The sequence below is a fragment of the Anolis carolinensis genome, chromosome 4 (genome assembly GCF_035594765.1).
Source record: "Anolis carolinensis isolate JA03-04 chromosome 4, rAnoCar3.1.pri, whole genome shotgun sequence".
NCBI classification, from domain to species: Eukaryota; Metazoa; Chordata; class Lepidosauria; order Squamata; family Dactyloidae; genus Anolis; species Anolis carolinensis.
The window spans coordinates 176,871,351-176,884,048 of record NC_085844.1 but is presented as its reverse complement, the minus strand read 5'-3'; the positions used below and the strand labels follow the sequence as shown (position 1 = coordinate 176,884,048).

Here is a 12,698-nt window from a genome sequence, read left to right as displayed (position 1 = left end):
CCTCCTGGTTGTAACAACACAACCACACCACAAAACCACACTCCAGACCCATAAAACTCACAACAATGCATCGTGACTATAACACCACAACTAAACGCCCCAGAAATACGAAACTTGGCACACAACTAAATGCCTCAGAAATACAAAACTTAACAACACAACGCAAAAGCCTTGCCTCCCAGTTGTAACAACACAATCAAACCACAAAACCACAATCTGGACCCACAAAATTCACAACAATGCATCGTGACTATAACAACACAACTAAATGCCCCAGAAATACAAAATTTGACAACACAACACAAAAGCCTTGCCTCCCAGTTGTAAGAACACAACCACACCACAAAACCACAATCTGGACCCAAAAAACTCACAACACATTGTGACTATAACAACACAACTAAACCGGATGGCCATCTGTCTGAGAAGTTTGGGTGGGTTCTTCCTCCATGACAAAAAGAAAGAAAGGGGTTGGACTGGATGCAAACTACAAATTCCAGCACCCCATGGCATGGAGTCCATGCATTTCAATTAGAGGCCTCTTCCTTCTCCCTTTCCCCGCCATCCAACCCATTGACCCAGTTCCATGGATCCGCAGGCAGGAAAGGCTGGGACGGATAGAACGAAGGAAGGAGAGAGGGAAGGGAAGCGAAGAAACATCAAGTACAAGAGCCCTCTCTCTCTGCCCGGAAGGCCAAGAGCAAAAGGGAGAGAAAGACCATTGATCCGGTTATATTTACCCTCCTTTCTGACCAGTGTGTTCTTATCAGCGAGCTCAGGATCGGAGCAGAGAAAGGGAACAGCATAGGAATAAAGGAAACAAGGAGAGCACCCACTCTATCTATCCATCCACTCATCTATCCATCCACTCACCCACTAATAATAAACACCTACACAGGCAAGAATCAGCCATGCACTGAGTCTACAAGGCCATTCAGTGCTCATCCACCTCCCCAATCCCTACATTCACACTTGGCCTCCAAAAAAACAATTACAATAATAACTATGACAACAACAACAATAAGAATCTACACCATCACAGGCAAGAAGCAGCCAGGCACTGAGGCTGAGAGGCCAGTCAGTGCTACACTGGGCCTCCAAAAAACAATACAGTAACATCTAACTTATCCAGCCTTCATGACCACTATAACAACAACAATAATAAACACCTGCACAGGCAAAAAAAAAAAGACTATTGTACCACAATAAGATGTAAACCACACTCAGCAGAATCAGACATCACGATTAACAACAAACAAAAGACAACAAGTATCTCAAGCAATTATCAATCAACACAAAAATTGAAGAAGGTAACAGACTTCAAATACTACTACTAATGTGACTATAAAGAAGGGTGGAGGTCACAGCATAAATACAACCTAATGTAGACTGACCAACACCACCAGACTAAGCCACAGCAACGCGTGGCCGGGCACAGCTAGTATTTCTATAGTTTTTGTTAGCATTGTTAATATACAAGAGTTGGCTTATGTTTGACTTTCCCAGTTCTTGTAGGAGCTTTTCTGGTTTCAAGGACTCCTGCTCTTTGGCAATCTAAATGAACATTACAAAACCACCCACTATGATAAAAATGGTTGAGTTGGGGTAGTGAAAGAACGAGGGTGGGAGAAAATGAGAGAAAACAAAGGTATATTCTTGGTTGCTTCATTTCTTGTCCAATATATACAAAACAGATTTTTTTATCATGCAAGCAAGGACACGGTACTAGTTTAATCTTTTTATCTAGGACATTTGGTCAACAGCAGGCAGATATCTTGTACTGAGACAAGATATCCAAATTCCTCTGTATCTTTATTACTGCCTAGCTTTTATGCTTCAAAACTGTACACAAGTGAAACTTCAAATTTCCTGAATACAAAATTTTATGTAGAAATGTATTTCTTAAGGCACAGCCTTCCTTGAATTCTTTTCACATGGAAAAGATTTGACGGCATCACTTTCCAATGAATTTGGGTTCTCTCTTCTCTATGAAAGCAGCCATCCCTTCTTGACGGTCTTTGGTAGGAATATTCTGGAATTAAAGTACAACAAGCAATAGTTAATACTTCTGCTTTTATTATCTACCATGTTTGACATACTGCACAAAAGTGTTCCCTGTCTTTGTCTTTTCTAAAGGACGTTTGGTGGAACACAGTTCCACTGACGGTAAGATATGCATCTCTTTATCTGTATTATTCAAGGGTTCAAGGAGTGAAGGAAATTGAAACACTCCACTACATTTCTGAGGTTGAAAGGAAATGGTACAGACTATAAAAGCATGTGGTTGCTCTTGCTGATCTTCACAAATGACTACACAGCTACAATTCTTTGTATTCAAGCACCATACCTAAGTGTATACTTTTAAAAAATGTTAACCAACCTGTGCATAGCACATCCGTTCAATAGCCATCCCAGAAGCAATGTCTACCTGTGAAAGAGGAAATAGGGAAATTGTATGCTGGACAAACACTAAAATACTAACAACTTTGTGTATAATACTACTAGAAACAATTATGTTTAAGTGTCATGGGAAATTATTGAGATTCCACTGAGCAAGTCTTCAGTGGTGTGCACAAGATCTTATGGCACTCTTAAGAACACTGTTTATTGAAAGAGCAGCTTTTAAGAAGTAGATTCTTTCCCATCACATTCATGCGTCTGATAGTGGTACATTTACTCAAGGGTTACACAATATTTTACCCTGAGGCTACATTCTCTCATGGAACATCGGGGCTGAGCACGTTTTATTTTTTCTAACACTGCCATATAAAATCCAAGTTATCTACTTTAAACTGGATTATATGGCAGTGTAGGCTCATAGAATCCAGTTCAAAGCAGATAATGTGGAGTCTTCATTGTCACCAAATATGCTTTTTAGAAAACCCTAATTGCTATATGGGAAGTTATCGCTAATTAGATAGAGAGGGACACGTTTTGCATCTGTAGCTGCACCACCTTAAAATCACACATGTTTTGTGTAGCAATTGGGCTTTTTAAAGGCACCTGTTAGCGCCAGTGGGGCCTTAGTCTAACTCAGAGGTTCTCAAACTTTTTAAGCCGAGGGCCGGTCCACAATCCTTCAGACTGTTGAGGGGCCGGATTATCATTTGAAAATAAAATACAAACAAATTCCGATGCACAATGCACATGTCTTATTTGTAGTGCAAAAACAACAACAATAAGAACAATGAAAGAACAATACATTATTTAAAAATAAAAACAATTTTAACCAACATACATTTATCAGGATTTCAATGGGAAGTGTGGTCCTGCTTCTGGCCAATGAGATAGTCAAGTTAATTAGGGTTGTTGTTGTTGTGTGCCTTCAAGTCATTTCAGACTTTGGGCAAGCCTAAGTCTAAAATTTATTTATTTATTATTTATTTATTTACTGCATTTATTTACTACATTTGTATCACACCCTTCTCACCCCAAAGGGGACTCAGAGTGGCTTACAAATTATATGTACATACAATATATTATATTATTAGCATAGCACAATATTAGCATTATATATTACTATACTGAACTATACCACTATACTGTAATATTATTAGTAATATTATATGTAATATAGAATACATAATTAATATTATTATATGGTATTAGTGTTATATTGTATTACATTATAATATTATCAATATTATATGTATATACAATATATTATATTATAAAACTGAGGGCGGAGGCCAGGTGAATGACCTCGGAGGCCTTAGTTTGGGGACCCCTGGTCTAACTGCTGTGGAAGGAGGGAATTTGGGGAAGCCATTGAAAGTTTCTGTTCTAAGGCATCTGATGCCAGTCTTTAAGGTGCCGCAAGGCTTTTGTTGGCGACCAGAGTTTAATATAGTCTTCTAGGAATCTAATACAACACAGTATGCTGTAGTTCAGTTTTTGCTTGAAGCAATTTTTAAATGTCGGGCTCAATTCTATAAGCAAAGCTGAATGAGTGATATGGGAATGGAGGTGAAAACAGACCGCTTGTTTGAAAAATTAGAATTGCAGAATAGGAGAATAAAAGAGTTCAGCACCAACACATTCTTAAACCTTTGCTTCAAGCTGTCTGGTATCTACTTTCCACAGAAACACATGTTGTTGGGGTTTGACTAAGATTTCCTTAAACAGTTAAGATTAATAGAGTAGTCCCTGCTTTGTGACAACATTTTAAAATAAACATACATAATACATCATTACCTCAATCCCTTTGTTTATAGCCACTTTGCCCATTCTTACTGCTATTGGGGCCTTTAAAAGAAGAGAAAAATGTGAGTTACTACATGTACAGACCAAGAACATGAGAAAGATGTTTGTGTGTTTCAAATCAAAGTGAAGAATATGCACTGACCCGAGGAACAATCTCTTTGGCCAAAGTCAGGGCTCTTTGGTAAGCTGCGTCCCCTTCATCATTCTGTGGAACTGAATGATTGACAAGGCCCATGGAGAGTGCCTCCTGCCCATCAATCTGCCGACCAGTGAAAATAAGTTCTTTAGCCAGGCTTATTCCAATGCAGCGCGGTAGACGCTGGGTTCCACCTGGGCAGAAAAAGAAAACCATAAATGTATGGCAGCCCTGACAAGAAACAACTGCTATGGTTTCAATGTTTGAATACAATAAGTGAAAATATTCCTATAGTCTCTATCTGGCTCTCAATACATTTTTCAAATGCTTCTCTAATGGCTGTGAAGATTTACTGAGCCTGAACTTATCGCCTACTTGCATGCCCCCTGGAATCGCTGGGACTTTCTTCTTAGCAGGCACATCTTAGAATGGCATAATTAACAGCGTAAAGAGGCCCTACATAATAACACTATGTAACAAAATTTGGAAAAAATCTGTTCCTGGTTTCAAAGTGTTATTCCTGTTTAATTGTGTGGTACTTATTTTGAAAATAGTTGTTATACTTCAGAAACTTCATTTTTGTGGCTGCCACAAACTATGTTAAATTGGTTGGGACTTAATGAGATATTCACTGAAAAACTATAGCAAAATGTACTGCAGGATGTCCTGCAAAAACAAAGTTCTTACAGTTTAATAAACTTTTCCCATGTTTTATGATAGAATCGATTAGAAAATGACATTTATAACCCAGGAACAAAAATTGTGTTACATAGTGTAATTATTGGAAAATTTCATTATAACAGCTTTGGGATTGAAACATCAGTATAAGATGCGCAGGTTTTTTTTAAAAAAAAGATTACACATTTTTAAAACGATACAAACAGTGGTGAAATGCAATAGTGTAAGTGAAATTTGTGCCATCACAACTCACTATTGTGGGGATCAAAATTATTTACCAACCATGCAATAACCACAAATCCCCATCACCCACATTTTCTTAGAAGCAGCCCCTCAGACCCAAGCATTTCCTCATAAGTGGAGAGCAGAGGGAACAGCAAACAAGCATACTGCTATTTTTGCCAAACAAAAAAGATAAATTTGCATTACCTGCACCAGGAAAGAGTCCTCTAGTTGTTTCAATCAGGCCCATTTTAGCTGATGATGCTGATTTAAGGAACAAACAAGGAAAGGTTCTATATTAGCACAAATTAAGTACGAAACAATAACAACAACAACAATTGTAATATTCTACTTTTATCTCTTGATTGAGATGCAAAGTGGCTCACAAAATTAACAAGAACAATATAATTTAAAATCCACAATGTAAGAAATATTAAAATAGTGCTAAACTTTGGCTGCCTCAAGACAATAACTGCAGGAGAACCATTCCAGTTGTCACTTTCCATCAGATTATGATTTCATAAACTCTACAGTCTTCATTTCAACTCTTAATTATTCCTGTAACATGAGCACAGGATATGATGGTGAACGTACCCGCTACTCGAAGGTCGCAAGCCAGTGCCAGCTCCAACCCTCCACCCAATGCGTAGCCTTCAATTGCAGCAATGGTAGGCATTGGCAGTGCAGCTGTAAACATGAAAAGAGTGAGCCATTGAGTGCAGCCTTGTTTAAATTTAATCAGAAAGCATAACAGTTTATGGATGTGCAAGGTTTTAAAAAACTTTTTCCACTCATCACCCCTTTTTGCTTGAGAAATTAGTTTGCAAACCCAGGTATATAAGTATATGAAATAGGTATAATAAATCATCATTTACAATGCTTGCTAAAGTGTTTGATTTTGCTTTTTATGAAGCACAGCTGAAGCATTTTCTGCAGAATCCATTAAAAACTCTGTGCATTGTTGCTAACAGATTTGTGTAAGTGCCTATGTGGTACTCAGAAACCTTTTAATGGTGGACAATTTTTCGTGACCCCAACACTGAGCTACAAGGACCCCAAATGGGGTCAAGACCCACAGTTTAAGAAGAAGCAAATTCGACCACCACGTTTTAACAATTAATCTACACAGGCAAGGATGTAGACCGATCCCAAATGGCATATATGATTTTCAAACAGGAGGAATTCCTAATTGGGGAGATGGGCTAAGTGAAGTGTGCAGACAACCCCTGAACCCCAGTCCTTGTAGCCTCAAAGCCCTATGAAACAAAATTATAGGGGAGGGGGATTTTCAGGCTTCTTTCTTCTTGCAAATGAGCTTGCTGAAATTTCTTATACAGACATTTGTTTCCTGCATTCTGGTAATTTGCCCAAAAGCTTTCTTATAGCTAAAATGCTGATTGGAAGTGATCTGTTCAAACTTCATTATATGGCCAGTGTAGAACCAGCCCAAATCTCATTAGCCATACTAGATATGTATAGGTAGATTGACATGTAGGTATCGTTGTTTTAATCCCCAGGGCAACATTTCCTAATCAGGAAAGCAAGCAAACAAACCTGTTTTTACTTTGTAAACTGCCTTGAGACCCAGAACTGGGAAAAAGCCAGGCCATAAATAAATAAAATAATAAGCATAACAATAGTAAAATATCCTTCCAGGTAGAATAAGGGCTAAAAACTGATACCACCCCCATATGCACAAGGGATACATTCCTGGACTTACTGTGTAAATGGGAAACCGTAGATAATAGCAAATTGCATTTCAAATGACTGACTTTCGATAGAGGCATACAACAGATTTGTGTGAGAACCAGGAAAATGCCGAGAGATAACATATTTTTGCCGGGTGGATGTGTTTTTTGTGTTTAGGTGATCCCTTATTGTCCGGGTATGATGGCCTTCCAAGTGTAGTGTATGGCAGTGGATACATAGGTGACTGTGGAGCCCTATTCTTGACCCACATGTTCTTCCACAGGGCGGACATCGGTTTCCAGGTTGACGGTGATCCTGGTCAGAGTTGGCTTGATGTGCCTTCCTCTTGGCATGCTTCTCCCTCCATTCGTGCCTCTTCAGATTCCACAGCACTGCTGTTCACAGCTGACCTACAGTTAGAGGGCCAGAGTTTCCCAGTTCTCGTTGTCTATGCCACAATTATAAGTTTAGCTTTAAGCTAAATCTCTTTTCCTGCCCACCAACATTTTGTTTTCCATTGTTGAGTTGCGAGTATAGTAACTGTTTTGGGAGACAGTGATCAGGCCAGTCCAGCGGAGTTGATGGCGTAGGAGCATCGCTTCAATGCTACTGATCTTTGCTTCTTCCAGCATGCTGACATTTGACCTCCTGTCTTCCCAAGAGATTTGCAGGATTTTTCAGAGGCAACGCTGATGGAATAGTTCCAGGGGTTGAATGTGAAGCCTGTAGATGGTCCATGTTTCACAGGCGTATAACAGGGTTGGGAGGACAATAGCTTTATAAACAAGCACCTTAGTATCCCTACAGATGTCCCAATCCTCAAACACTCTCTGCTTCATTTGAAAATATTCTGCACTCATAGAGCTCAGGCAGTATTGTATTTCAGTGTCAATGTTGACTTTTGTGGAGAGATGGCTGTCAAGGTAGCGGAAATAGACAACATTTTTTAATGTTACACCATTAAGCTGTATTTCTGGCATTGCAGAGGGGATAATGAAAATTAACATGCTGGCCTTGTTTGTTTATATCAAAACAAATTTAACATGTTGAGGACAACTTGCCAATGCCATCCATCAGGCTCCTGAGCTTCTGGACAAAAAGGTCTGTTTCCACATCAGTCATTGAAGCACGCTCTTTTAAGTCAGCACCTGCAATTTAAACAGGAAATACAGTTTACGAGTACAGAAAAGAATACTGGGAGTTGAACAGCAATATTTTAACATTCCCCCAATTCCCCAGTGAACTACAAGAGATGCTTCCAATCCAATCATGTGTTAAGAGAAGCCCTCATAATATGAGGCAGTTTAAATAATAGCTTGCTGAATCTGATCTATAGAATATAGTTATAAATATATCATTTTAAGAATATCCATCAGGTTTGGAAGTTTTTAAAACCAATTATTATGGAAAAATAATTATTTTCCATTCCCTCCATGCCATAAATGATATTTGTTGTTACTGTGTGCCTTCAAGTCGTATCAAGGTATGATGAAGTGAAGGAAAATAATAATAATAATAAAAATAATATCAAGTAGAATAACATGACTTGTGAGATATTTACAATTGAAATGCATTTCCATCCATCAATTCATTTTTATTTTATCATTTTTTTGGCTTTTCATTTCCTTTAGTCAGAAGAAACCTTGACCTACCTGCACAAAATACGCCTGCAACATTGCTCCTAATTATTACCACGCGAACACTGTCATCAAAATGGAGAGCATCAAGGGTTTCAAACAGCTGGAATGATAGAGAGAGAGATAAAATATTCACAAGTTCAGTTTATGTAACAGAGACTGAAAGAAAACTAGACTCCATAGTTTTATTTAGTGATTTTATTATGTTGATGCAAGTAAGTGGATCAATTTTTCAATGTGCAGGTGGATTGTTCCAATACGGTATTCCCACTATGACACTGTCTAACTTTATGCAATGCTTACTCAGTGTTCAATCTTTTCCTGTCATGTATATTTTACTTCAGAATCTATAAGGTTTACTAAGGGTGCATCTACACTGTTGAATTAATGCAGTTTGGTAGCACTAACTGCCATGGCTCAATGCTCTGAAAAGGGGACGTTATTTGATGGTTCTATCCACAATATCAGGCAGAGAAGGCTAAAGATCTTGGAAAACTAACTCCCGGGATTCCATAGCATTGAGCCAAGACAGTTAAAGAGGTGTAAAACTACATTAATTCTACAGTGTGTGGATGCATCTCAAACCACAGGGTACTTGAGATAACGCAGCTAAACTTTCAACACAGCTATTTTTTTTTTCAAATTGTATTTACAAAACTGAAGACCAAAGGAAGATTTCCACTTACCTCTTCCACAAACACTTTCCCCAGTGAATTTTTGGCACGTGGCCTGTTCATCAAGATTTCTGCAATACCTTCATTTTGAAAGAAACAAAAGAACAACAAAAACAAAGCTCGATATAAATACGTATCCCCACATACTGATATTGCACGCTTGCATCGCTGGGTGACCCTAAGGTGAATCTATCATGGAGTTTTCCTAGCAATGTTTGCTCTCTTTGACTTTCTCTGAGGCTGAGAGAGTGTGCCTTGTCCAAGTTTCCACCCAAACAAGCCTCGTATTATGTGGCAATTAAGCAAAACTGCAGGACTGCTGGGGCAGCAATTTACAAACCTCTCGTAAAGCAAGGCCTCAAATGCTTTAACATCTATGTTTGGACCACCAGCGCTTGCTGCTGTAACACTTACAAGAATTCTTGGTATTTCATTCAAAACGTTCATAAAAAGATGCCTCCATTGTGGTAAAGCATAAAGGAACACTAAAACTCCTGTGTTTGTAATAAAATTACATATCTTTCCAGTCAACATTTTACAGTTTTCTTGTAAAATTGAATACTGTCCGTCCTCCACATTCATGTCCATCACCGCTCAAGCAGGGAGCTTTGAAATGGTAAACAGAAGCTCTCCGAAGCTTTAGGTGCTCTTGCTGCCTATTACAGGAAAAAACAGCTAATTCCTAATCTTTCTAAAACGCAGACATGTGCTTTTCATCTTAAGAACAGGCAAGCATCTCGAGCTCTGAGGATCACCTTGGAAGGAAACCCAGGAGCTTTGCAGCACACCAAAATATCTGGGAGTAACCCTGGACCGTGCTCTGACTTACATGAAGCACTGCATGACTATCAAGCAAAAAGTGGGTGCTAGAAATAATAACATAGGAAAGCTGACCGGCACAACCAGGGGATCACAAGCAGACACAGTAAAGACATCTGCCCTTGTGCTTTGCTACTCTGCTGCTGAATATGCATACCCAGTGTGGAATACATCTCACCACGTTAAAACAGTGGATTTGGCACTTAAGGAGACATGCCGCATTATCACAGGATGTCTACGCCATACACCGCTGGAGAAAATGTACTGTTTAGCCGGTATTGCACCATCTGACATCCATTGGGAAGTTGGAGCCAGTAATGAAAGGACCAAGGCAATGACATCTCCAGCCCGTCCCCTGTTCGGATATCAGCTAGCACACCAATGCCTTAAATCAAGAAACGGCTTCCTAAGATCCACAGAGATACTTGCAGGAACACCTCAGCAAACGAGAGCCCAAAACTGGCAGGCTAAAGCCCGGAACCTGATACCAATGGCTGATACCAGATGAGAAACTCCCTCCTGGGCACACAGAAGACTGGGTGATTGGGAAGGCGCTGAACAGACTGCGTTCTGGCACCATGAGATGCAGAGCCAACCTTAAGAAATGGGGCTACAAAGTGGAGTCTGCGACATGCAAGTGCAGAGAAGAGCAAACCACTGACACTTACTACAATGCAGCCTAAGCACTGCCACATGCACAATGAAGGACCTTCTTTTATGAAATTCTATCTTTATTTGTAGTCAATTTGTTAGTAGCCAATGTTTTTGTAGTCAATGTTTTCAATACATTGCAATCTTGCAATGTGCTAAATTTGTAAATATAGTAATTACTACATAACATTACTATGTATTGAACTGCTTTTTCTGTCGATTTGATGTGAAACATAATGTTTTGGTCCTTAATTTGTAAAATCATAACGTAATTTGATGTTTAATAGGCTTTTCTTTAATCCCTCCTTATTATCCAACATTTTCCCTTATCCAACGTTCTGCCAGCCGGTTTATGTTGGATAAGTGAGACTCTACTGTAGTTTCAAACTGCATTAAATGATCAATGACAATGGGTCCTGAATCTTTGCAGTTACCATAGTGCCAAGCTGCATCAATTATACTGTGCAGACACACGTTTGGAGATGGGACCCAAGTCCAAACATGAAATGTATGTACATAGGCACTTTAGTCTTGTGGCAATTTTTTACAATACTTTTAATACTTTTTTTCACGCAACTGTCAGGACACTGAGCCACAGCAGTTAGTGGCGCCAAACTGCACTGATTGTCAGGGCCGTAGCCAGAAAAAAAAATTGGGAGGGGTTTTGAAAATTTCGGGGGGGGGGGTTGAACCCCTAACCCCCCCCCCTTCCCGGCTACAGACCTGTCAATATCTGCTTGAGATAGTGCCTGGAGGGACTCTTCATGTTTTGCGTCCCATAGACTTAGAATGGGGATTTGGCTAACCAGTTAAAATTCATGAGTAAACCAGGTTTTTTTTAACCTGAAAAATTTCGGGGGGGGGGGGGGTTGAACCCCTAACCCCCCCCCCCCCCCCCCTCTACAGGCCTGCTGATCGTAGATCAGGCATGGGCAAACTTGGGCTCTCCAAGTGTTTTGGACTTCAGCTCCTACAATTCCTAACATCTTTGTGGAAGCTGAAGTCCAAAGCACCTGGAGGGCCGAAGTTTGCCCATGTTGCATCCTCAGGGACTCAAATAAGCAATTTTGGAGTGTGGTATTGTGGAATTCCGGCGAAGGGCGCCGAATTTGCACCAGAAGGCGCTATTTCCCGCTTTACCTGGAGTTACAAACTTTTTTTTTTGGGGGGGGGGGGTGTAGTCGCTGAGCGGCACTGGGATTGGTGGCTGGAGGCTCAGGTGGGGCCAAAGAACAACACTCCTCCTTGGCCCAGTGAGTGCCCTTTCCTTGGTGCAGCGGTGCCAAGAGTTCACTTTGCAAAGCCCTCGTTCTCTTTGCAACTCACCGCGCTTTTCCTCCGCGTGGACTCGCAGGAGGACCTCCTTGGATCTCCCTCCGGACGCGGGTCTCCTCGGGAGGAGGCTCAAGGGGCCCAGCAGCGCCCGCAGCGGAGCGGCTGCCCTTCCCAGGCGGAGCATCGCCTTGCTCTTCGGAGGGGCAACCCAAAGGGGCGGCTCTGTGCTGCGCCTGCCTTCCTTCCTTCCTTCCTTCCTTCCTTCCTTCCCTCCCCGACTCAAGGCCCGGGAGGAGCCGCACCGGGCAACGCCTCCTGCCATCCACCCTCCGTAGCCAGGAAGCCCTCTTCGCAAAGTCTCAAGGCCTGCCTGCCTGTCTAGGGTGCCTCTTGGCATGAGCAAACTGCCCCGAGGAAAGGCAGCAAAGGGATCTCTCTCAAGGCTATATCTACGCTTGTATAGAAGGAATGCAGTTTGTGGCCATTCTCACTGCCCTCCCCTCTGTGAGATAGAAAGCTGGAAGTTTTAGTTTCCCAAGGCCTTCAGCCGTCTCTGCCACACCACTTTCACTGCCCCTGCCTCCATGCATTAGAATGCTGGGAGTTGTAGTTTCCCAAGGCCTTGAGCCTTCTCTGCCCCACTACTTTTAACTGCCCCAGCCTCCATCAGTAGAATGCTGGGAGGTGTAGTTCCTCAAGGTCTTGAGCCTTCTG

The 12,698-nt window shown here is 40.9% G+C and overlaps 1 protein-coding gene across 1 annotated transcript; it reads right to left on the bottom strand.

Annotated features, from left to right (window-relative positions):
* Positions 1-1,633: 1,633 nt before the first annotated feature.
* echdc2 (enoyl-CoA hydratase domain containing 2) lies at positions 1,634-12,232 on the bottom strand. Its single transcript, XM_008109585.3, has 10 exons — positions 12,036-12,232; positions 9,252-9,319; positions 8,581-8,668; positions 7,990-8,076; positions 5,834-5,926; positions 5,447-5,503; positions 4,346-4,533; positions 4,195-4,245; positions 2,381-2,428; positions 1,634-2,032 (listed from the first exon to the last, which is right to left on the bottom strand). Exons 1-10 carry the CDS (start codon positions 12,166-12,168, stop codon positions 1,955-1,957), a joined length of 891 nt encoding a protein of 296 aa, XP_008107792.3. The 5' UTR covers positions 12,169-12,232; the 3' UTR covers positions 1,634-1,954.
* Positions 12,233-12,698: the final 466 nt, after the last annotated feature.

Coding starts and splice junctions, on each gene's coding strand:
- echdc2 (XM_008109585.3), bottom strand. CDS start 12,168: ATGCTCCGCCTGGGAAGGGCAGCCGCTCCGCTGCGGGCGCTGCTGGGC. Junction 8,669..9,251: donor GGAAAGTGTTTGTGGAAGAG/GTAAGTGGAAAT, acceptor CTATCATTCCAG/CTGTTTGAAACCCTTGATGC. Junction 5,927..7,989: donor GAGCCTGATGGATGGCATTG/GCAAGTTGTCCT, acceptor TCATGTTTACAG/CTGCACTGCCAATGCCTACC.